The 24,802-nt window shown below is 38.1% G+C and overlaps 1 protein-coding gene across 3 annotated transcripts; it reads left to right on the top strand.

Annotated features, from left to right (window-relative positions):
- On the top strand, positions 1-21,017 carry chd4b (chromodomain helicase DNA binding protein 4b). 3 transcript variants are annotated; one of them, XM_042741247.1, is made up of 40 exons: positions 1-329; positions 900-963; positions 1,760-1,872; positions 2,549-2,815; positions 5,000-5,118; positions 5,245-5,540; positions 5,729-5,847; positions 6,504-6,621; positions 6,747-6,916; positions 7,097-7,345; positions 7,546-7,749; positions 8,028-8,239; positions 8,326-8,457; positions 8,569-8,665; positions 8,984-9,175; positions 9,945-10,145; positions 10,313-10,450; positions 11,006-11,127; positions 11,255-11,428; positions 11,671-11,812; positions 11,933-12,064; positions 12,140-12,257; positions 12,351-12,475; positions 12,589-12,681; positions 12,778-12,919; positions 13,583-13,752; positions 13,844-14,027; positions 14,645-14,731; positions 14,818-14,909; positions 14,992-15,125; positions 15,209-15,353; positions 15,461-15,617; positions 16,002-16,096; positions 16,252-16,489; positions 16,783-16,842; positions 16,940-17,104; positions 17,187-17,295; positions 17,939-18,071; positions 18,162-18,357; positions 19,668-21,017. In XM_042741247.1, exons 2-40 carry the CDS (start codon positions 915-917, stop codon positions 19,841-19,843), a joined length of 5,865 nt encoding a protein of 1,954 aa, XP_042597181.1. In that variant the 5' UTR covers positions 1-329; positions 900-914; the 3' UTR covers positions 19,844-21,017. The 3 variants fall into 3 exon arrangements, with proteins under 3 accessions (XP_042597181.1, XP_042597182.1, XP_042597179.1); XM_042741248.1 differs by having other exon boundaries at positions 2-329; positions 13,838-14,015; XM_042741245.1 differs by having other exon boundaries at positions 2-329; positions 13,838-14,027.
- Positions 21,018-24,802: the final 3,785 nt, after the last annotated feature.

Genomic DNA, 24,802 nt, shown 5'->3' with positions numbered 1-24,802 from the left:
TACTGTGTGCGAGGGGGAGATGATTATTATGGTCTGTAGGTTGCGAGGTAACTATGCAGAGTTGAGTGAGTGTTGTAGGGAGGGGGAGCGTGCCTAGGATTATTATGGGATGTCTCTACCCCCCCCTGATTTCTTTGTGTGTATGAGGATGTTCGCTTCTGGTCACTGACGCTGGCGAAAGGGGAGAAGAGTGGACGACGTCTCCCAAAGATTTACACCTTTTCGGAGCTTCTTTTTGTTTTTCAGTGATAACGTTTTGTAGTAACCTGCAGATTTCGCGTCAGACTAAACTGATCATACCGCCGAGTATCCACACCTTGGACTGACCTGTAAGTCAATTTCTCCCACCCACCTCCAACCGCCTGCGTGAAAAAATACGCGCATACAAACAAATTTGCGTTTCTCGGCGAGTTTTTAAATCATGAAACAGAGAATTAACAAACAAATTACTGGTAACTTACAACTGTTTGACACCGCGTTATAAAGCGCCGTGTGGTGTTTATCAGGGGCTTCGCCACCTCCGCGTGTTATTTTTTTTCATGGAGGAAAGTTTTAAAGACACGAATCTAACCAGAAACGAAGGCAGATAAGCGCTTTAACTCAACTCATCCAGCCGGCTGCCATTTTCCTTGCAGCCGGATCACTTGACTATGTTTGCTAGCTTTGCTAACTTGATTGACAGCTAAGTTAGGCGTCTTTCGCTCGTACCGAGCGAGAAAGTCTACGAAAAAAGCCGAAATTACCCGACTACGTCAAACTCTATCACTACACGCTGTATGATGTTGTAGTTATGAAATGTCACAATCGTTAATTGATTTTATATTATTATATTTTTCTGTCAGCATGGTGTGCTGCTAAAAACCAAACCAAAATATTGTTGTCATTTCTATTTGATCAAGCATCCGGACGGGAATATGTCGGGGAGTGAAGACGACAGGGACCATTTTGGACCCATGAGAGATGGTAAGGTTTAGCTGTCCTGTCAGGACCCTCATTAACCACATCAGGTTATATAACCTCCCCAAATGAGCCTAAACAAGCAAATTAACTGCTGACATGTCAGAGTACTTCTAAACAAATTGTCATTTTATGTAAGGAGAACGCTGCTAGATTTAATGTTTATATATTTTGCTGGTGAGCCACGTGTTACTGCACCATACGGCTATATAAAGCCAAATGTTTAGTTTATGATGCCGTATCGGCAAGCTGTATACAAAAGTCAAATCACTTCCTGTATCACTGGTCAGCAGCAGATGTTAAAATGAAAGATACATATATTTGTTACAGACTACTTACTATCTTAAAAGCGAAAAAATGCTTGTTTTTCTACCTCAGCGATCATAACGTGTGCAATATCGCTAGTATAGTGTGTTAAACCCATTTGTTTGCTTTCCTCTTCTGGGCGCCCTCGGTCATGGCGTTGGTAGCGCAGCCTATCAGCAGAGAGCTTCTAATAAATGAATGATTTCAAAAGCAAGAGCCTTATGCCCTAGTTTCAATGCTGCTGACATATTTGGACAGTAGACTCACATCTTGAGGCAGGAATGCACAAAAATAATTTATTCTCATTAAAAACAAAATCTAAATGAATGTGCTATAATACCTCTAGTCATTGTATTCGACACATAAGGGTCATAAAGTTGAATTAAAAGTACTGTATCAGTTCAGGAAGGATATGAATGACAGAAAATCAAAATTGAGATTGTTTAGCTTTAATTGTTCATGTTTGATGCATGCTGTGTGTCTGTGTTTTGGACAGATGATGCAGATGAACCAATATCGGAGGCAGAAATTCCCAAATCCAAAAAGAAGAAGAAAGCTAAGAAAAGCCGTGAAAGCAGGAGCAGTAAACGACAGAAACTCCTCAGAGAGGTTAGTGGAGCACCTTTAGGGTCTGAATATGTTTTGTATATAGATATAAGTTTGGGGTCAGTCATTTATTTTTTATTAAATATCCTTATTCAGTAATGATGCATTAAATTGACCAAAAATCAGAGTAAAGGCTTTAACATTGTTACAATTAATTTCTGTTACAAATAAACGGTGTAATTTTTTAACTTTCTATCAATCAAAGAATTCAAAAAAAAATTATCATTGCTTTCACAAAAATATTAAGCAGCACAATTGTTTTCAACATTGATAATAATAGGAATTGTTTCTTGAGCTCCAAATCAGCATATTAGAATGATTTCTCAATAATCATGTGACACTAAAGACTGAAGTAATGGCTGCTGAAAATTCAGATTGCCATCACAGAAACAAATTAGATTTTTTTTTTTTTAAATGATACAGTTATTTTGAATGTAAATCATTTTTAAAATAGTTTTTACTTTAATTTTTGGATCAAATAAATGCAGCTGTAGTGAGCATAAGAACTTCTTTCAAAAACATTGTATGTCTGATTTCAGTGCTGCAGTGTCACATCAGTCATCATTTGCCATTACCGTCACTGTTAAACATGTTTATATAAACAAGCATTGAACTGAAAGGTTCTTCCCTGAGTTTATCTGATATTATAATCTCTCCTTGGGTGGTTATTGTGGTCTAGGATGTTCCTGTCAGCTCTCCTGAAGTCATGGAAGCAATCCGATTGGTAGAAGGTGAGGAAGATGAGGAGGACAGAGTGATGCGATCTGAGAGTGAAGGGAGTGACTATGCCCCAAGCAAGAAGAAGAAAAAGAGATCCAGCTCCTCCAAGGAGAGAAAGAAGGGAGGCTCAGCGGGAGAAAAGGCTGGTGGCTCATCTGGAGGAAAAAGCAAACGTAAAGACCCAGAGCCTGAGGAGGAAGATGATGACGATGATGATGACGGTCAGGTAAGGGTTAGCCCGTGCGTGGTCATTGTTAATCCCGGGTTTGATATTAAAACCTTGGCACAACTAAAAAAGTCAGTGTCACATGAGGGTGATCTGATAACTACAAATACATAAATAAAAACACTGCATTTACCAAAAAAAAATAAAAAATTTATATTTGTGCACAAGATATATTGTTATTATTATTATTTATTTATTTAGATTTTTGTGACTTATGCTTTAACAAACAGTGTTACTTGTACAAAGTACATGTTCCTGGAAAAGTCTGATACCGATATTGAGCCTTGTCTTTGCTTTCCCTGTCTACTTTGTTGGCACAACAAATAGATTTTCAGTTTTGTTTGTAAAGTTTTTATCAGTGCTTCTTATATCTTTCATTTGCCTTCTGTTGGTACACTGTCATTCAAAAGTTTGGGGTTGGTGAGATTTTTAAAGGGGTCATAGGACTTTGCTAAAAATAAAATTATTTTGTGTATTTGGTGTAATTAAATGTGTTTATGTAGTTTAAGGTTCAAAAACATTATTTTCCATATAATGTACATTATTGTTGCTCCTTTAAGCCCCGCCTTTCTGAAACGCGTCGATTTTTACAAAGCTCATCTAAAAAAGCGCGGTGTGCTCTGATTGGCCAGCTATCCAGTGTGTTGTGATTGGCTGAATGCCTCAAGCGTGTGACGGAAATGTTACGCCCCTTAACATACTGTGGCGCGGTCTCCCAGCATGACGAGATAAAACCTAAAAAATGAGATAAATACTGATTATAATCACTTATACTGTCTTTTTATGTGTTGTGTTGCGTATCGCGCTGCGTAAACATAAAACCCATGTCTGCATTTGTGATCTGAGAAACAACAAAAAGCTCTACTCTACACTGCTTAAAACTCACATTTGAATCGTCAGTGGCAAATTCTTTAAATATGTTAATGTGCTTACAGACTGTGAGTCAGAAGCGCCAGACTGTCCTTGCAAAGTTGGAATTGCCCCAATTGCCAAACTCCATAAAATGCGCTGCACACATCTGAATATTTGGGTTGAACTGTTCTAGAACAGTGTTGTAAATACAACTTAACAACTGATTTCTAGTTGTGTCCTCTTTTGGAATACCAATCAAAGTAGTTTTGCTTTCACAACGAAACACAGCGTCTTCACAACATGGCACCAGCAGCAACAGCCAGAATAAAAGTTATACCTTCTTTCTTTATGTGAACATTTTTGCGGTGTTATGCAAATCTTCCCACATCGTGACGTAGACATGTGGGGGCATGTTTAAACGAGCTGTTTTAGGAGGGCGTGGTTGACTCTTAACTTTTATAAAGAATATCTCTTTGGATTTGAGACTTTAGTCTTTGCAACTTTACAGATCTTCTTTATGCACCAAGAGCTTTTAACATTCCAAAGAGAAAGGAAAAACTGAAATCACATCATATGACCCCTTTAAATGTCAATTATTATTTTTGGTGGAAACTGTGACGCATTTTTTTCAGGTTCAAAACAACAGCATTTATTTGAAATGGAAATGATTTGTAAAATTACTTTTGCTGAATAAAAGTTATGTTTTCTGTCCCCAAACTTTTGAACAATAGTGTATGTATGTGGATAAAAGTTCAGGTCACATGTTTTGGTGTTTTGTGTGTATTATATATATATATATATATATATATATATATACTATATATATAGAAATATATATATATTAGTGATGGGTACACTATACTGTCAACAAGCACCGTCCTCTGGATGAGACGTTAAACCGAGGTTCTGACTCTGTGGTCATTAAAAATCCCAGGATGTCTTTCAAAAAGAGTAGAGGGGTGACCTTGGCATCCTGGCCAAATTTGCCCATTGGCCTCTGACCATCATGGCCTCCTGACAATCTCCATATCTGCTGATTGGCTTCATCACTCTGTCTCCTCTCCACCAAAAAGCTGGTGTGTGGTGGGCATTCTGGCGCACTATGGCTGCCGTCGCATCCTCCAAGTGGATGCTGCACACTGGTGGTGGATGAGGAGACTCCCCCTCACAATGTAGAGTGCTTTGAGTGCCTAGGAAAGGCGCTATATATATATATATATATATATATATATATATATATATATATATATATATATATATATTATACATGGTTCTATTTTTAGGATTGCATTCTCTAGTGTTATTCACCTGTCATCCACTGTTCTTTCACAGGAGCCCAAATCTTCCTCTCAGCTGTTAGCAGACTGGGGAATGAAAGACATCGACTACACCTTTACCCAGGAGGACTATAACTCTCTCACCAATTACAAAGCTTTCAGTCAGTTTGTCAGGTAGTACAGCGATCTGTTTTTGTCCCATTTCTATTATTGCCTTATGTAAACATCTTTATAATATCCTATTGTTATTTTACTCTGTTGACTCATGTGAAATATTTTTCTCTCCCTCTTCCTGTTTAGACCTTTAATAGCTGCTAAGAACCCTAAGATCGCTGTGTCAAAGATGATGATGGTTTTGGGTGCTAAATGGCGAGAGTTCAGCACTAATAATCCCATGCGAGGCTCAGCGAGTGCCAATGCAGCCCTGGCAGCTGCCAACGTAGCTGCTGCAGTGGAGAGTATGGTGACCAGAGTGGATGGAGGAGGGGCTGCGCCCATGGCCACACCCACATCAACAGCAGCTCCTGCTGCACCACCCCCATCCCAGCAGCCCCCAGCTGTCCCCCTGCGAAAAGCCAAGACCAAAGAGGGCAAAGGTTAGAGGAGAGAGAGAGAGAGGAATGTGGATTAAATATATGAGACTTGATTGGAAATTAAAATGTCAGGATCAGAAATAATTAACATTGAAAAAATAAGGAATTTCGGGGGGCCCAAAGGTAAGTTTATTATGTGTGTTTTTTTAATCTACTAAAAATTTTTTGTGTCATTTATATATCTGATATAGGCCCAAATGCACGTAGAAAGACCAAGCCCACCCCAAAGCCCCAGGACAAAAAGTCTAAAGCGAAGAAAGTGGCTCCACTCAAGATTAAACTGGGCAATTTCAAGAGAAAACGTTCATCTGTATGTATCTATACTGCTTACATATATTTCTACAACATAATGTAAATTAGCTAAATTACGAATTATTATGAATATTTATTTAATATTATTAGTTAATGTATTACTATTATAGTAATTCATTAAAGTATATACAATATAAGATATATATACTGCTGTTCAACGGTTTGGGGTGAGTAATTTTTTTTTTAAGGAAATTAATGCTTTTATTCATCAATCATTCATTTAATTGAATTGATTCATCAAAGTATCCTGAAAAAATGTTTCACTGTTACCAGAGAAATATTAAGCAGTTTTCAACATTAATAACAAGAAGAAATGAGACTTGAGCAGCAAATCAGCATATTAGAATGATTCCCAAAGGATCATGAAACACTGAAGACAGGATTATTGTCTAATGTTTTCTGAAAATTCAGTTTTGTCATCTCAGGAATAAATTACATTTTAAAACATATTAAAATAGAAAACATTTATATTATGTTTTACTGTATTTGATCAAATAAATGCATAAATAATTGCTTTGGTAAGCATTAGGAGAACCATTTCCCAACCCCAAACTGTTTAACAGTACTGAATATAAATTTAAAATTATTCCTTATTTTTATGGCTAACATCACCAACTTATTTTGCACCCCTTCCCCCTTGGTTCCTTCTCTCAGAGCGGTGAGGATGATGATGGTGAGAGCGATTTTGACAGTTTCTCCATAAGTGATGGATCCAACAGTCGGAGCAGCCGCTCCAAGACTAAAAAATCCAAGAGCTCCAAGAAGAAGAAGAGTGAGTAAAAAACAGCACAACTCAGAACTCTACTGAACACACACACTGTAATGAACACACTATACTACTATTTGGCCATTTTCCAGCCGTTTACATTTGTTATAAACCCTCCTTCTCTTTCGTAGTGGATGAGGATGCTGACGGCTATGAGACTGATCATCAGGACTACTGTGAGGTGTGTCAGCAGGGTGGTGAGATCATTCTGTGTGACACCTGTCCGAGAGCCTATCACATGGTGTGTCTAGATCCTGACATGGAGAGAGCCCCAGAGGGCACATGGAGCTGCCCCCACTGCGTACGTACACATAAACATATTCAAAATAAATGTCTGGCCTTTCCTTGAGCTGCTGTGGGCTCATCGAGTAAAATCTACATTCTCTGTGTGTGTGTATATGTGCACTTTTTCTCTATCATTGATATTTAATGACTGAAGTTTCTGTTGATTATGCATTATTTATGTCTCTCTCTCTCTCAGGAGAAGGAGGGAATTCAATGGGAGGCTCGTGAGGAGAGTTCTGAGGGTGAAGAGGAGAATGATGATGGAAGGAGAGATGATGGAGAGGTAGAAGAGGAGGATGATCATCATATAGAGTTTTGTCGGGTGTGTAAGGATGGAGGAGAGCTGCTGTGCTGTGACACATGCCCCTCGTCCTATCACTTACACTGTCTCAACCCTCCTCTGCCAGACATCCCCAACGGAGAGTGGATCTGCCCACGCTGCCTGGTGAGAGAGGAATAATATAGTGTGACAGTCCAAATCTATCCTTTGGATTAGGTTATCTTAAGTTTTTTTTTTTTTTTTTCAGAGTTGCCAGTGTTGAAATATGTAGGATTTACATAATTGATTAATCCCATTATTTGAATAAGTTTAATATTATGGATTAATTTTGAAAACATGGAATATAATGTCTTTTGTTTTCGCAGAGTCTTCCACTGAAGGGAAAAGTACAGAAAGTCCTGGCCTGGCGCTGGGGTGAAGCCCCTCCCCCTATGCCCGTGCCACGTCCTGTAGACCTTCCAGCCGATGCTCCAGATCCTCCTCCTATGATTGGTCGGAAGGAGAGAGAGTTCTTTGTGAAGTGGTGCAACATGTCTTATTGGCACTGTTCATGGGTCCAGGAACTACAGGTGACACACAAATAAAAACACACACTTTCTTGTAAGTAGGAATGCACCAACATTGAAATTCAGTTTTCCAATATTGACTTACACTAGTTATTAAAAAAAAAAAAAAAAAAAACTCTAGCTGATGTGGTTCTATTATATTGTGCATTCCTTCTTTTAAGGCAAGGACATAAAAGTAGTTACACATGCATGTACTAAAGCATAATTTATGCACAATAATTCATGCATTTTTGTTTAGTAAAATCATTTAATGATTTCTGTCTTTGTCTTTCTTGTCACAGTTGGAGCTGAACTGTCAGGTAATGTTCCGTAACTACCAGCGGAAGACAGATATGGAGGAGCCCCCCAATCTAGAAATGGGTGCGGAGGGAGACGAGGATAAGAGCTGCAAGAGAAAGAACAAAGATCCCTTTTATGCCCGTATAGAGGATAAGTATGGGCGCTTTGGAGTAAAGTTAGAGTGGCTCTTCATCCACCGCATCTTAAACCACAGGTGAGAACATTAATATGCCGAAGCCTGTTGAAGAATGACATATGCTGAACTATTTGTGCACTAATTTCTCTCATTCTCTCTGCCAGTGTGGATAAGAAGAATAATGTTCACTATCTTATCAAATGGAGAGATTTGCCGTATGATCAGTCAACCTGGGAGTCTGAAGACATGGACATCCCAGACTATGAGACCTTTAAACAACATTACTGGAACCACAGGTACATGCACACAGGCCTCTACAGCACTTCACAAACATGTACTCTAGTGTGAAATTAAGTTGAGTGCAGTTATAAGTTAATCTGCATAACTTCTTTTTTTCTGTTTGTCAGGGAGCTGATGCTTGGAGAGGAGGGCAGACCAGGTAAAAAGATGAAGAAGGTGAAAGTGAGGAAGACAGAGAGGCCTCCCGCTAATCCTGTGGTGGATGTAAGGAACCTTAGATCAGCTTGGTTCAACTTTTGTCTACTTTTTTGACTAGGATAGAATTTTAAAACTGAACACTTTAAAGTTGGAGCCATGGTTTATTCAGTGCAAATTTGAACCAGGTCCGCTTCTTTTCTCTGCCATGTTTCACACTTTTTTTTCCCCATAATTTCCTGTTCTCTCAAGTGTAACCATTAATATAATTAGAAGCAAGGCCACAATTGCATATTTAGTTTGTTTGGTATCATTGTCTTTAAGAAAATACATTCATAGGTTTTTGATGGAGAATGATCTAATATTCTTCCTGTCTCTTACTTTCAGCCCACTATAAAGTTTGATAGGCAGCCGGATTATCTGGACTCTACTGGCGGCACGCTTCACCCGTACCAGCTTGAGGGACTGAACTGGTTGCGTTTTTCTTGGGCTCAGGGCACAGACACCATTCTGGCTGATGAGATGGGTCTTGGAAAGACTGTTCAGACTGCCGTCTTCCTCTATTCACTCTACAAAGAGGTGTGTTTCTAAAAAAAATAAAATTGAAGTGCACTACCGCCCAAAAATTTGGGTTGGAAGAATAAAAAAAAAAAACTGTTTTTGGAAAAAAGTATTTTGGACTCATCAAGGCTGCATTTATTTGATCAAAAATAAAACAAAGTCTGTATTATTATTTACTATGTATTATTAGTTATTATTATTATTACAAGTTAAAATAACTTTTCTTTTTTATTTTAAATGTAATTTATTCCTGTGATGGCAGAACTTAATTTTCAGCAGCCATTGCTGAAATCTTCACCATCTCATGATCATTCAGAAATCATTCTGATATGCTGATTTAGTGCTCAAGAATCATTTTTTAAATTACTATCAGTGTTAAAGTAAGTTGTGCTGCTTAATTTATGGAAGCTCTGATACATTTGTTTCCAAGGAGTATTTGATGAATGGAAAGTTCAATAGTACAGCATTTATGTACAGTAGAAATCTTTTGTAATCATTTAAAAGTCTGTGATTTTTGATCAGTGTACTGTGACTTTGGTTTAATTTTTTGATTAAAAGTATTATATTCTTTAAAAACAAACCCTTTTTTTTTTTTTTTTTTTTTTTTTTACTGATCTCAAACTTTTGAACGGTAGTGTATTTCCATTCTTTTAGGTTATTGTATTTTAATTAATTGATTTTAGAGGAATAAATGGTCTCTAGGAAGACATGTTTATTATAAAAGCTATTGTTTATAATGTAGCATTGAAATTTATAATACAGTATATTTGGTAATGGTCTCTCTCAGGGTCATTCGAAGGGGCCGTTCCTGGTCAGTGCCCCTCTATCCACCATCATTAACTGGGAGAGGGAATTTGAGATGTGGGCCCCAGACATTTATGTGGTTACTTACGTGGGTGATAAAGACAGCAGAGCTGTCATACGAGAGAATGAATTCTCCTTTGAGGGCAACGCCATCCGTGGTGGGAAGAAGGCCTCCAAAATGAAGGTATGAAACAAAGAGGAAAAGATGTTTGGAAGGGAAGAGTTGATACAGTAGTAACCATAACACTAAACATATGTAAATTTATGTAAATTTGTGCCACATCTGCTTTGTGGTTTGATGATTTATCTGTTTACATTGTGTGGTTCCTGACTCTCTCTTTATCTGTGTAGAAAGAGGCTTCTGTGAAGTTCCATGTGCTGTTGACCTCCTATGAGCTGATCACAATCGATCAAGCCATCCTGGGCTCCATCGACTGGGCTTGTCTTGTAGTAGACGAAGCCCATAGACTGAAAAATAACCAGTCAAAGGTATGCTCCATGTGCCAGATGAGTGACACACCAAAATATCTACTAATTAAAGGATTTGTCCATCCAAAAATCAGAATTCTGTCATCACCCTCCTGTCTGTCCAAACCTGTATGACTTTATTTCATCCTAAATTCGGATAAAAATAAAATGGCTGTTGCTTCATTTTAAATGATCTGACTGATCATCTGTGAACCAGTTTGATTTGGTTTACAAAACCAGTTTGAATGATTCATTCACAAATCTGACTAATTTGGTCCTTTAGTTCAGCTCACTCACTAAGTGATCCGATTTCAGCCGTTATCTTCTCCACTAGAGGTTATAACTACATATGTTTAGCTTTTTCCTCACATGAAGCTATCGTGCAGAGCTTGTGGAGTACTTTTATGGTGCTTTTGCATCCTTTATGGAGAAAGTCATACAGGTTTAGAGCATGATTAAAGTGAATAGATGATGACTGAAGTTTGATTCCTGAGAGATCTATTCCTGTAATATTATGATTAAACTAGTATTTGATGTAAAACTAACACAATCTCACTCTCGTTTTATCTCTCTCAGTTCTTTCGTGTGTTGAATAACTACCCTCTTCAGCATAAGCTGCTGTTGACAGGGACACCTTTACAGAACAACCTGGAGGAGCTCTTCCATCTTCTCAACTTCCTCACGCCTGAGAGATTCAAGTATGTATGTGTGTGTGTGTGTGTGTTTGTGTGTGTGTGTGTGTGTTCTTGATAAGTGAGGAGGATGTTTGTGTTCCCTCAGTTTTTTTTTTGCTGTTGTTCAGTACCAAATGTGTGCGTGTTTCAGTAATCTGGAAGGTTTCCTGGAAGAATTTGCTGACATAGCTAAGGAGGACCAAATTAAGAAACTGCACGACATGTTGGGTCCACACATGCTCAGAAGACTCAAAGCCGATGTCTTCAAACACATGCCCTCTAAAACAGAACTCATCGTGCGAGTGGAGCTCAGCCCCATGCAAAAGTACGAAACATGTTCAGTTTTTGTCAGTGTTCTGCTAAATATTCAGTACATTCCTTCCTCATTTGCGCCACCTGCTGGACACCCTCTCTGTTATTTACAGCATGATTCATTGAACTGTATGTCTGACAGTTTGATGATTCTGATTATTTACAGTGTGTCTGTATAAATGACAGTTGTATGGGCCATTTATGACTTTATATAACAATAGCCTCTCATTCAATCTTTCTGTTTTTCTGGAACAGGAAGTACTACAAGTACATCTTGACACGCAACTTTGAAGCTCTGAACACTCGTGGAGGAGGAAACCAGGTGTCTCTGCTCAATGTGGTTATGGACCTAAAGAAGTGCTGTAACCACCCCTACCTCTTCCCGACAGCTGCTAATGTGAGCACTCGCTCTCAAATAAGACAGTACCATTTTGGTATAGGGGGAACTTACAGTTCTTAGGTTTTCAATTAATAGCAACAGTACTTTCAGCTGATTGTTATGCGTCTGATTCTGCAGGAAGCCCCTAAAATGCCCAATGGCATGTATGATGGCAGTGCCCTCACAAAGGCTTCTGGGAAACTGATGCTTCTGTATAAGATGCTGAAAAAACTAAAGGAGGGTGGACATAGAGTGCTTATATTCTCACAGGTACACACAAATACCACACAGATTTACTCAACTATATACCACTGTATACTTAAAAATCTTTGTGCATGGATGTAGATGACAAAGATGTTGGATTTGCTGGAAGACTTTCTGGAGAATGAGGGGTACAAGTATGAAAGGATAGACGGAGGGGTGACTGGAGGGATGAGGCAGGAAGCCATCGATAGATTCAATGGTGAGAGGGGAAAAGCCACCCATTTCCATGAAATAACAGCAACATGATGGATGTTTTGTTTTGACAAAATCCTTCTCTTTTCTCTCACTGCAGCTCCTGGTGCTCCTCAGTTTGTTTTCCTCTTGTCCACCCGAGCAGGGGGTTTGGGCATCAATTTGGCAACCGCTGATACTGTCATCATCTACGACTCTGACTGGAACCCACACAATGACATCCAGGTAGAGGCAACATAAAATACCTGGTGCTAAAACTGTCAAACACCTGCATCTCTGAGAGAGTCTGTGTGGGTGGACTCTTTCTGATGCTGTCTCTCTCCTGTTGTCTTTCTCAGGCATTTAGCAGGGCTCATCGTATTGGTCAGAATAAGAAGGTGATGATCTATCGATTTGTCACTAAAGCATCAGTGGAGGAGAGAATCACACAGGTGAGATATGAAACTGTAGTTTAAAACCCAGGCAAATACAAAGCTGGATGATGAAAAAGAAATAGGAAATGTCATATGTTGTCCCTTGTGTTTCAGGTGGCAAAGAAAAAGATGATGTTGACTCACCTGGTGGTGCGGCCTGGTCTGGGCTCCAAGGCTGGATCCATGTCCAAACAAGAATTGGATGACATCTTGAAGTTTGGCACAGAACAGCTTTTCAAAGCCGAGCTTGGAGAAGGTTTCTCTGAACACTTCATCTTCTGAACATAATGTTGCTTTGAGATCAGAAAATAAAGCAGTGCCCTCAGAAAATAAAGCAGTGCCCTGAGAGAATGATAATAACGTTTAAAGGCAAAGTAACACACGTACAGTTTTTAGTTAAGGGTCTGTATGTGACATGTTTTGTCATTATCGCATAAACTACAGAAACGTCCCCAAGCATAAGCTGCTGTGGTGTAGGCATGAAGTTCTGCTTTCAGTTGAAGTTTATTTAGATCTTTAAACTACACATGACCTTCTTGGGCACTGATGTTGTTAAACTGAGTTTCATTCAGATGCTGCAGTGGGTTTTCTTAAATATACTGCTAAGAATAAAATAATAATATTTTTTATGGTGGGACACAGAAAATGTAGTAAAGAAAAAAACAAACAAATCTGACACACTAGTCTGACTTTGCCAACCAAAAATAAATAAATAAAACTTAAGTTTTGAGCACAGGGTAGAAAGAGTAAATACTGCCAAATACCAATGCATATGAATAACTTTTAGTACTAGACAATACAGAAAATAAATAAGGTGAATAAGTTTATACAGAAATTAATGGAAATTATCCACACAATAAATGAAGGGGGCAAAATAAACACTAAAGTCAATTCTAAATCAAATAAATCTGTCCTCCAGGTGACAACAAGGAGGAAGACAGCAGTGTGATCCACTATGATGACAAGGCGATTGATCGGTTGTTGGATCGAAACCAAGACGCAACAGATGACACAGAGCTGCAGAGTATGAATGAATACCTCAGCTCTTTTAAAGTTGCCCAGTATGTGGTCAAAGATGAGGATGAGGAGGTGAGTTTGTGTGGGATTGTGACTGTGTGTGGTGTCTTTGTGTCTCATGTATGAATATGGAGATCATATGGTGTGTCTCTGTCAGGAGGAGGATGTGGATAGAGAGATTATTAAGCAGGAAGAGAGTGTAGATCCTGATTACTGGGAGAAACTGTTGCGCCATCATTATGAGCAACAGCAGGAAGATCTCGCTCGTCACCTTGGCAAAGGCAAACGGCCACGCAAACCTGTCAACTACAACGACTGCTCACAGGAGGACAGAGGTAGTAGACGGGGTACAGACGCACTTTTAACGCTCTTTTTACTGCTCTTTCCCTGTATGTTTGTGAGTGTTGTTATAGATGAAGGTGAACTTGTGTTGTTACATGTGTAATATTTTCATTCAAAATTAATATTTTGTGTTTAAATTAAAATGCATTTATATTTATAAGTTTTTACATATATAATCTATAAATTATTTAATTTATGGTAGTGGTTGTTTAGATGTACAGTACATTACCAGTCAAACATTTGGACACACCTACCCATTCTTTATTATTAACTTTTATAAAACTGAACTGAAACATGGGAATTATGTTGTATATTACAGGATGTACTAAAAAATGTTCATCAAAGCAAAACTTTAATATGCCTAAAATAGTTCTTTTAAAAAAATCATGTAATTCATACAATGTATACATATGTATATGAATAAAATATAAATTATAGCATTTAGATATATGTTTTTAGATTATGAGAAGCAAATTCAGTCCAGTGTGTCCAAAAGTTTGACCCTATTGTTTTATGTGTCTGCATGAATCCTGGTTGTATTTTCCCCTTAAATTAAATATTTTCTTATATATAAAACTTATATTGCTCAGTAATATATTGCCTCATTCATTTGTGTTCCCAGACTGGCAGGATGATCAGTCTGATAACCAATCAGATTACTCTGTGGCTTCAGAGGAGGGTGATGAGGACTTTGATGAGCGATCTGAAGGTCAGGAACAAAGTTAAACCATCCTTATCTGAATAAGTAGTTATTATATATTAGTATTTACATGAACCTTTTTTTTCTGTCTTTAGCTAATTCCCGAAGACCAAGTCGCAAAGGCTTGAGGAATGATAAAGATAAACCACTGCCTCCTCTACTGGCCAGAGTGGGAGGAAACATCGAGGTTCAACTTCAGTTACTCTTCAGCTCGTTTCTTCTATTCCCTCCACATACTCAGCGATAGTTAACCTCTCTCTCCTCATTAGGTGTTGGGCTTCAATGCTCGACAAAGGAAGGCCTTCCTGAATGCAGTGATGCGTTATGGGATGCCTCCCCAAGATACCTTTACCACTCAGTGGCTCGTTAGAGACCTGCGAGGCAAATCAGAAAAGGAGTTCAAGTCAGTCTGACTGCCCTTAGAGGTGTTCTTGTTCATTTATTTTTACCTCATTTACTTGAGGACTCTCTCTCTCTCTTTCTCAGGGCATACGTGTCCCTCTTTATGCGTCACCTGTGTGAGCCAGGCGCCGATGGGGCAGAAACATTTGCTGATGGCGTTCCACGGGAAGGACTGTCACGTCAACATGTTCTCACACGCATAGGTGTAATGTCACTGATCCGCAAGAAGGTGCGTGAGGTTATGCCTGCTAGTGTTTTATTGGTTAGGAATGAACTATTTGATTCTGTGAATGGCAGTGGTGGTGTTATAGGATTGACTGTTTTAAATTCTTACAGGTCCAGGAGTTTGAGCATGTGAATGGTCAGTGGTCAATGCCCTGGATGAAAGAACTGGAGGAAAGCAAAAGGGCGGCAGCCATTGCAGCAGGAGAAGATCCAAAAACGCCCTCTACTGGCACGCCTGCAGATACCCAGCCCAACACACCAGCACCAGGTACACACATGCATATGAGTGTTGTTATTGTCAACTAAAACTAAGAAAATAGTATTAAAATTTCTGAAAAAAGTAATTGACCAAAAATAAGTGGAAGTATACAAATGAAATGGAATGCTGTAAATAATTAATACTAAAATAACACTGGCTCATATGGGTCAATGACTAATATGAAAATTATAAAAGTTTTGACCAACAAAAGTCATGTGGTGCAGTGAACATAAAAAAAAAAAAAAAAGATAATTTCAAATAATTCAACCTTTTTATGGTAAATTGCATAGAGGATCCCAGAAGAGGATTTGTTCTTCATTCACAGATAATTTGTCCAGTATCTCTGCGTGGCCAATCATTACACATTAATCTGACTCCCTTTTATCCAAACAGAAGACCTTTCCAAGAACGATGACGTAAAAGAGCTGGAGGAGAAGATGGAAGGGGATGGAGAAAAGGAGACGAAAGGCTCCAGACAGGAGGATGAGGTACTTGTTATTTACAGTCTCATTTTTTCACTTCACTTTCCTGTTTCTCTTCTCTGTATTTTTAAACACTTTCCCTTTGTAAACACCTGCCTGTCTCATTTTGTCTTTCTTCTCGTCTCCAACTCTCATTCTCACATCCCCTCTTTTTTTCTCAGATCATTGAGATTCCTGATGAAGGTGAGAAATCCCCCAGTCCAGCAAAGAAAGAGGAGAATAAGGACAGGGAGAGAGAGACCACCTCACCATCAGCAGAAAAGGATGGAGGAAGCAGACATGAAGAAAATGAAAAGGAGGGAGACAAAGAGAAGTCCACTGAATTGAAGGAAAACACGTCTTCAGTCAAAGCTGAAAGTTCAGATGCCACAAGCAGTGTAGACTCATCCAAAACCAAAGGTGAGGTGCTGAGCACTACTTAAAATGTATTTTCTTATGTATACTACATATCCACTCGATGAAAACTTAACTTAAAATGACCAGATTAACTCAAGGTCCCACGTGTAGCAAAACCAGATGCAGGATTGCAGTTTGAATTGGGATGTTAGGAATTAGAATTAAAATGAACTGAAATTCAAAGTAATCCATAAACTGTCAAATTCTCATGAATTGAAAGTGAGCCAGTTCTCCAATTTTACATTTTGCATAACCCTGATCACACATAGCACCAATACTGTCTTACTCCATTGTAGAAGAATCTGAAGAGAAGACAGAAAAAATGGACACTAGCCCAGGAAGAGATGAGAAGAAAGGTACGTGTTATTACAAATAACACCTTTATATCACAGATATAAACTGACTACAAACTGTTACAGTTAATAATGTCTTTCTCTCTCTCTCCTCAAACAGAGCTGAAAGACGAGAAGGACGGAGTGAAGTCAGAGGACTCTGCTAAGCTGCAAAATGGAGAGAATGCCAAAGAGACAAGTGGAGGAGTGGATGGAGTGAGTGAGGAGAAGAAGAAAGCAGTGAAGCAGAGGTTCATGTTTAACATCGCTGATGGAGGTTTCACAGGTACACTGGGAATTTACTGTCTGTGTGTATGTGTACATGCTGGTGAATTCTGAATCAATGAACTCTCTGTTTCTCTCTCCAGAGCTTCACTCTCTCTGGCAGAATGAAGAGAGAGCCGCCACGGTCACAAAGAAGACTTACGAGATCTGGCATCGTCGCCATGACTACTGGCTGCTGGCTGGTATCATACAGTATCCTTAATACCATTATTTTGATAATCAGTGTGTCTTTCAGTACAGACACAGCAATACATTTCCTTGCATCACTTAAAGGAATGCATCTTGTTTTAGTGTACTTTATTATTATAATTTGTTTAATGTTATTTAAAAAATATTGTAGTTTTATTAATATATTTGTTTTTCATTGTTTGTATTATTTAAAATGCACTACCAGTCAAAAGTTGACACAATTTCATTCTTTATTTACCAGTTCCTGAATTTTATTTTATTTTATTTTTTAAAATACATTACCAGTCAAAAATTTGGACACGCACTTTTTATAGTAAAGTCATTAAAAACAAATGAAGTACAGGAACTATGTAGAAGTATCAGAGCTATGTAGTAGACAAGATTTATTAAATAAATCAAGACTTTGCTAGAAATCAAATCCTCTACTAGCAATCTAGTGGAAACTTTTAGCTCTAGTTTTGTTAAGGAAATTATACATAATCTAAATGTCTTCAAAGCAGATTTATTGCATTTAAGCGTATGCCTTTAAATCAAAAAGTATTTAAGATCATAACATAAGCAACATAAATTCAGGCAAGTGTGTCGAAATGTTACAGTATATCTTATATGAAAAATGGTCTGTTATGTCCTTCACCTCTACCATCAGCCACGGTTATGCACGTTGGCAGGACGTACAGAATGACCCGAGGTTCGCCATCCTCAATGAGCCCTTTAAAGGAGAGATGAGCAGAGGAAACTTCCTCGAGATTAAGAACAAGTTTCTTGCTCGCAGATTTAAGGTTAGTGATGGACAGGTGCTATGAAAAATATACATACTGGCAGAGCTTCATGGCTCTTCTTTCAGCTGCTTCATTTATGTCTCTCTTTAGCTGTTGGAACAAGCTCTGGTGATTGAGGAGCAGCTCAGACGTGCTGCATATCTAAACATGACCGAGGACCCCTCTCACCCCTCCATGGCACTCAACACACGCTTCAGTGAGGTGGAGTGTCTGGCCGAGTCACACCAGCACCTCAGTAAAGAGTCCATGTCAGGAAACAAGCCTGCTAATGCAGTTCTACACAAAGGTACAATATCTCTCATAACTCTATACTGCACAATATTATTTGCCTCACAGCTTTGGACACAGTTTTGCAATGCAGAAATAAATGAAATACAAAAAAATTATACTATTTCCAGTCACCAGGACAAAAACTGTTCACAGATACTTTACTATTTCTTTCACAAATTATTCAGGATCTTTTAGTTAAAGTTAAAAAATGATCAGGATGATTTATTTTTTATGAATTGTTAATCTAAATTGAATTTAAATTTAACTAAATTTGAATGCAAATAATCCAGGTATCATTCATTCATTTGTTTTTCAGTATAAAACCAAATAAATAAAAAAAACGAACAAAAATCTGTTCAAATCAAAAATTTTAAATATGATGTTTAGATATAAAATTGAATTTTGAATTTTTTGTTGGATTCATTGTAATCTGCAAATTACTGTTACTCACAGCAATAAAAAAGATCACTGTGGTGTCAGCCTTGTGATACATCAACATTATATTTTCTTAATGAGGCAGTAGTGGGCTAACTGATAGAGAGTCGGACTTGTAACCCGAAGGTCGCGGGTTTGAGTCTCAGGTCTGGTAGGGATTGTAGGTGGGGGGAGTGAATTTCCAACGCTCTCTCCACCTTCAATACCACGACTGAGGTGAGACCCTTGAGCAAGGCACCGAACCCCCAGCTGCTCCCCGGGCGCTGCAGCTTTGGCTGCCCACTGCTCCGAGTGTGTGTTCACGGTGTGTGTGTTCACTGCTGTGTGTGTGCACTTGGATGGGTTAAATGCAGAGCACAAATTCCGAGTATGGGACACCATACTTGGCCACACTTCACTTAATTTTAGTTAAACAACCAGAGGTAAATTCATTCTAAGTCTGAATGTAGTGTTTTTGCATTGACTAGGCTAGATTTGAAAATACATGTTACAGTAGTTATTTGTATGTTTGTATGTAGATTTGTATGTAGTGATTTAGGTACATTTTGTGTTTATTTACAGAGCTAGAATTGCATAATACTATAAAATAAAAGTTTTTAAAAAATGTAATGTAGCACCATAAAATCATTTGAAAAAGAAATTATGCATTAAATATGAAAGTAAAAAGCTTCTAAGCCCAAAGCTTCTAAACAGTTCAGAACACAGTGTTTCCAGCACGGCATTGCTCAAAGCCACAAAACTTCACACTTAGTATCTCAGCCTTGTTTTACCACATTTGGCTTGCTTATTGCATCCTGTAGCTGCAGTAATGTTGTTTAAAGGCAAAAATGAATTCATTTACTAAAAATGTTCAAATAAATAAATCTATCCTACCGCCAATCATTCTGTCAGTTCTCAAACAACTGGAGGAGCTACTCAGCGACATGAAGGCAGATGTTACCCGGCTCCCGGCAACCATCGCTCGGATTCCGCCCGTCGCTGTGCGGCTGCAGATGTCGGAAAGAAGCATCCTTAGCCGGTTGGCCAGTCGAGGACCGGAGGTCACACAGACGCAGGTGCCACGCTGATGACTCCTGGAAGAAGTTTTCACTCGTACCTCCCATAAATCACGATGAGGAATCATCTCACACACATACAGACATGCACCTGGGTCGGGTGATCAAATGTGTTGTATATATATTTTAAATAAGTTCCAGCTGCCTGCACTAGTTTGGACAGAAGAAGAGTTGAGCGGTTTCTAGCTAACACACTGTGGTTCCCTAATATTTCTTGTAAAGATCAATTTAGAGGCATTCCAACTTCCTCCATTTAAAAATCCTGTGACCACACACCTGCTGACCAGAGAGATGCATATTTATGTTAGAATACACAGCACCCAAATCGTTCTCCATTGTAAATCCAGTTCAGGTTTTCCAGGTCACCACCTCTGCACTGTTGTAGGCAATGCAGGGCAAGGATGAAGAGCTGGTGTGGATTTTTGCCTTGCGTGGAATGGATCTTTGCAGTGGGTGCTCTTTCCTCCTCAGGTGTGTTTTATGTCGTAATTCACACTAGATGAATCACTGTTTTTGTGCGTTTCCACAATTATGCTTCAAGCTTACATTTTAAATGCCTGTTTGAACCCTGAAACATCATGTGGTTTCCAACTTGTGAAAGGTTTATGCTGATGTAAACACAGTCCCTGTCCCAAATACCCACATACTTCTCCAAGTCCACGCTTTGGTGTTATAATGCCAGATAGACTGTCAGGTAATAATCCACTGATGAATTACCCTTCTAAAACACATAAGCAATCTTCTGAAATCTAAAATGTCAAATGGGACACCCTACGGTCTTAACCATTGCAATTGGGATAGGGTCACAACTCCTATAAGGACAACAAATGACCTTTCATTTCTTTAGATTAAATATAAATATATATATATTATAACCAAGTTTTTTTTTCATTATGAGAACTGCTGCTTTAAGAATCTACATTTATTCCCCTTTCTCTCTCCTGATTGGCTTGTGTATAATGTAACTAGAGAATGAGTCATGGTTTCTTTTTCCTACAAGAGAAGACAAAACCCCCCTAGCACAGGTGAAAAAACGCAGCTGTTAATTTAACTTCTAATATTACACTTTCAGAGGGTCTGAATATCTCACTTTGTAATTATTGTTGTTACCCTGTTACTGTTGTTATGTCTTATGTTTCTGTTTTGTTTTTTTGTTTTTTAGACCTGCAATAAAAAGGTAACAAAGCGTGCAGCATTTTGTCTCTTTAGTCGGGTGTAGATAAAGTTTTATACATGTTTATATATAAATGGTAAATATTGTTGAATTATATTTGATGGTGGTTCTTCTGGAACTAGACTTAATCTATGTTCAGGAAAACCATTATCTCTCTACGTTTCCTTGTTAGTTTATTGCATATTTTAGCTACATTTTCTTTAAATTTTTAGCAAGATTTTAGTTTTTTTCCTCCTTATGAATATGCACCTTTTTAACACATTTGACCTTGTTTTAGTTCATTATTGATCCCCTAAAATCAATTCATGGATTTCATTTGGGTATTAATGTGTTCTGCAGAGTGAATCGTATATAATTACCAGGGGTTTACATTCAGAGGTCCGAATCTGAATTCTCATCAACGTGAAAAGTTCCGAAATAATTTTTATAACAAAACTTGTTTTTAACAATTCAACTTTATGTATATGCTAATTATCATATTCATTACGTCATCAAGTCGTACTTGTTTACTCTGTGAACTGTTACATAAAGTACTGAATTTTATACAACTATAAATGCCCAATGAAGCAGTTCTCATGTAGGCTACATATTTTCTGTTTCTGAAATAGTACTTCAATATAACCTAAAGTCACTTAAACTGAATTGCAAAAATCTTGAATTATCATTGTTATACAGCAGTGAATTATATTACGTTATTTATGTCATGCAGCACAAATGTCCGTAACAAAATATGTGCATATTTACAGACGCACTAAATTCATGTTCATATGCCCAGACAGTCAACAGTGATAAGTTTTTGGAAACGCTGTTTTGTACTCATTTATTCACAAGTCTGTTGCGAATTCGGTCAGTTAATTGAATGTTCTCCGGTGACATTATTCTACTGAATGAAAGCTAAAAAGGTTTATCCCAAAGGTCGCTAGTTGCTGTGCGCTTTGTCTTACAAAAAAGTCGGTAAAAACTGCAACACTGGTTCGTGCTCCCCTGTGTGGGTGTGCCACAGAGGTCTGAGTGATACGAGTTCAGTGCACTTGAAATACAAAGAGGATGCGGGCAGGATCCGGACCCGAGTCCGGACTTTGAGAAGGGCTGGTGTATAGCTACTGTACGTAAGTAGCAAATATTTAGTCTCCCCTACTGGCCAGTTTGTAAGACATACAGAAACATCACAGAACTGTGTATGAGAGTGTAAGGTGTTATTGAATCTGAATCAGATTGGGGAAAATAGTCGAATTCAAGTGAGTTAATAAATGACAAAACACAGGATGGGGAAATTATGACAATTAACGAAAATGACTGGGAGGAGGCAGATAATTTATCAGAGCAAATGCTTTGAGCAGAGAAGACTTGCAACTTCACTTTGCATGCTGTTAGATCAATCTGGATGGTACATATACAATGTTTGATCTGTTCCTTCCATTCAAGTGCAGAACTGGACATCGGATAGATACTGTGCGTGTGTGTGTGTGCAAAAACGTAGACTATCGAAGAGAACAAAAGCAATGTTGACTTTACCTTCTTATGGCTTTACCATGGTACTCTTTGTTACTTCTTTGTCAACGTATATTCAATTGAGAAGATTTAATTATTTTTATAAATATATTAGCATTTTTTTAGAAGATGCTCCAACATTCTGTATTCAGTCTGCTGGTTGAAACTTCTCTTTGCCCTCATATACATGGGTTTCCTGTTGCTGCCAGGATCAGACAGCTTTTCTGTTCTGAGGTGCTGTATTACTCTCTGTGCTCCAAATCATAATCCAACCAACCACATCCAGACCAGACTCTAACTAACTGTTATCTAGCTCACCCTCACCAGTAACATATTTTTGCTGGCCCCTTAAAATGTGGTTTCACACACACACATATATATACACATACACACACATACACACACACACACACATATATATATATACACACACACACATACACACACATACACACACACACACACACACACATATATATATATATATATATATATATAAATAACGAAAATGTACTATTTTGATCACCTGTCAAATTGCATGGTCTTTCAGGATATTTGATCTTTAACTTCCTTACTAAACACACACCTTCACCACTGCAGGTATATTAAATATCTTTTTTTATCTGTCTGTGTATCTGTAAATATGGTTCTATGTTACTGGAAACTTCAGAAAGAGTCACTTAGAGAAGATTTTGAAAACCATTTTGTTATGTGGTCAGGGGCCCCTAGGCTGCTGTTTGTATAAGGCCCCCCTTAATCATTATGCTTTAGTGGAGAAATGTATTTAGTGCCATTACATGGTCCACGCAAATACTAAGATGAACTGGCATGCACACTCACATTGAGACGGCCAATCCTACAGTGTTTCCTTTACATTCCCAGTGTCCCCACAGGATTTTGGTGGTGCACATTGGTTGCTCTAGTCTAGGAGGTTCTGGGGGTATGCCCCCCATAAGAAAATTTTGTTCATTTTAAATTTAAATGTATAAATCTGTTGCATTTTGAGAGCAGAATCAAGTGACCAGATCAATGAAGAAATATGTGCTCTTGTAAACAATTTTGTGCTCTTGTAGTAATTTATTGGTTACATAGATTTGAATGTGATGGTAGGGTTCAATTTTCACTATATAAATTCTTATAAAAGCTACAAGTGCCATTCTGTCAAGAGCAGGGAGTGATTTTCTCCTTGTCTTTTGTTGTTTGATTATCATTAATGCTGACACTTAACTCAAGAGACGAGATGAGACACGAGATTGGGATCACGAGAACAAGACGAGGTGTGATTTTTACACATTTTTAAAAAATTCTCAATGACAAAATAGGCTATATGACTAAAATAGTCTGCAGGAGCATTATGTTGGGGGTGCATTCTACAATACAAGACATTAATTTTGTCAGATGCTCTGCAACAAATTCTTATGGACCAATGAGGGTCTTTTTTGTTCATGCTGAAGTAAATAAAAAAAAAAAAAAAACAGTGTGGCCAATCCGAGGCCCCTGCACATGTGGGCCCCTAGGCTGCAGCCTAGCCAAGCCTGTGCATTAGTCCGCGCCTGTATGTGGTATCATGAAATTGGATCCTCGACTTTACCTGTATTTAAATATTACAGATGTGACCTAGAGGCTAGAGGGTAACATTTGCAAACCAAAAATTCTCTCACTTTTTGGATGACGTTTTAGCTTAATCTATGTTAAATTGTGTCAGGTGAAGGTTTTAACCATTTATTGATTTGAGTCAGTAAGAAATTCTTACTTTTATTCAGCAAAGATGTATTACATTGATCAAAAGTCAACATTAAAGACATTAAAGAATGTCATGATCCCAATTTTTTGAAAGTTAGTGTGTAGCAGGGTTATTCTGGTTAAATAATTCTAATACTAAAACTATTTAATTTTTAGAATACAATGCTGGCCTTGTGGTGCATTATGGTAGTTTTTCTTATACATATGTACCTTAGGCCATTTTGATGTAGTAAACAATAATGTAAATTATGCAGTTAACAACATGTCAGGTTGCTGTGCTTCCTTGTGTTTATTTCTGTGTGTGTATGTGTTTTTTGTGAGGGGAAGGTCTGGAAACAAGGAAGTGCAATGTACAACTAAACAAATGGACTTTTAACTGTCTGCCTCGATGACACCCTGACTGTAAAATCAGTCTGCAAGGAAAAAGGCATAAAAGAAGAAAGTCAGGGAGCAAAAGAAAGATTAAATAAATTCATAAAGCCATCGGAGGGAAGAAGCAGTAAGAGAGGGTAATTTGCATTTCATTGTGATTGTTGATTTGCACTATATGTAGTTCCTCAATT

This window comes from Cyprinus carpio, chromosome B16 (assembly GCF_018340385.1).
Source record: "Cyprinus carpio isolate SPL01 chromosome B16, ASM1834038v1, whole genome shotgun sequence".
NCBI classification, from domain to species: Eukaryota; Metazoa; Chordata; class Actinopteri; order Cypriniformes; family Cyprinidae; genus Cyprinus; species Cyprinus carpio.
Note: the sequence above shows the minus strand (reverse complement) of the source record. Positions and strands in the feature narration are given on the sequence as shown.

Coding starts and splice junctions, on each gene's coding strand:
- chd4b (XM_042741245.1), top strand. CDS start 915: ATGTCGGGGAGTGAAGACGACAGGGACCATTTTGGACCCATGAGAGAT. Junction 5,848..6,503: donor TCAAGAGAAAACGTTCATCT/GTATGTATCTAT, acceptor TCCTTCTCTCAG/AGCGGTGAGGATGATGATGG. Junction 17,105..17,186: donor CGCTGATGGAGGTTTCACAG/GTACACTGGGAA, acceptor TTCTCTCTCCAG/AGCTTCACTCTCTCTGGCAG.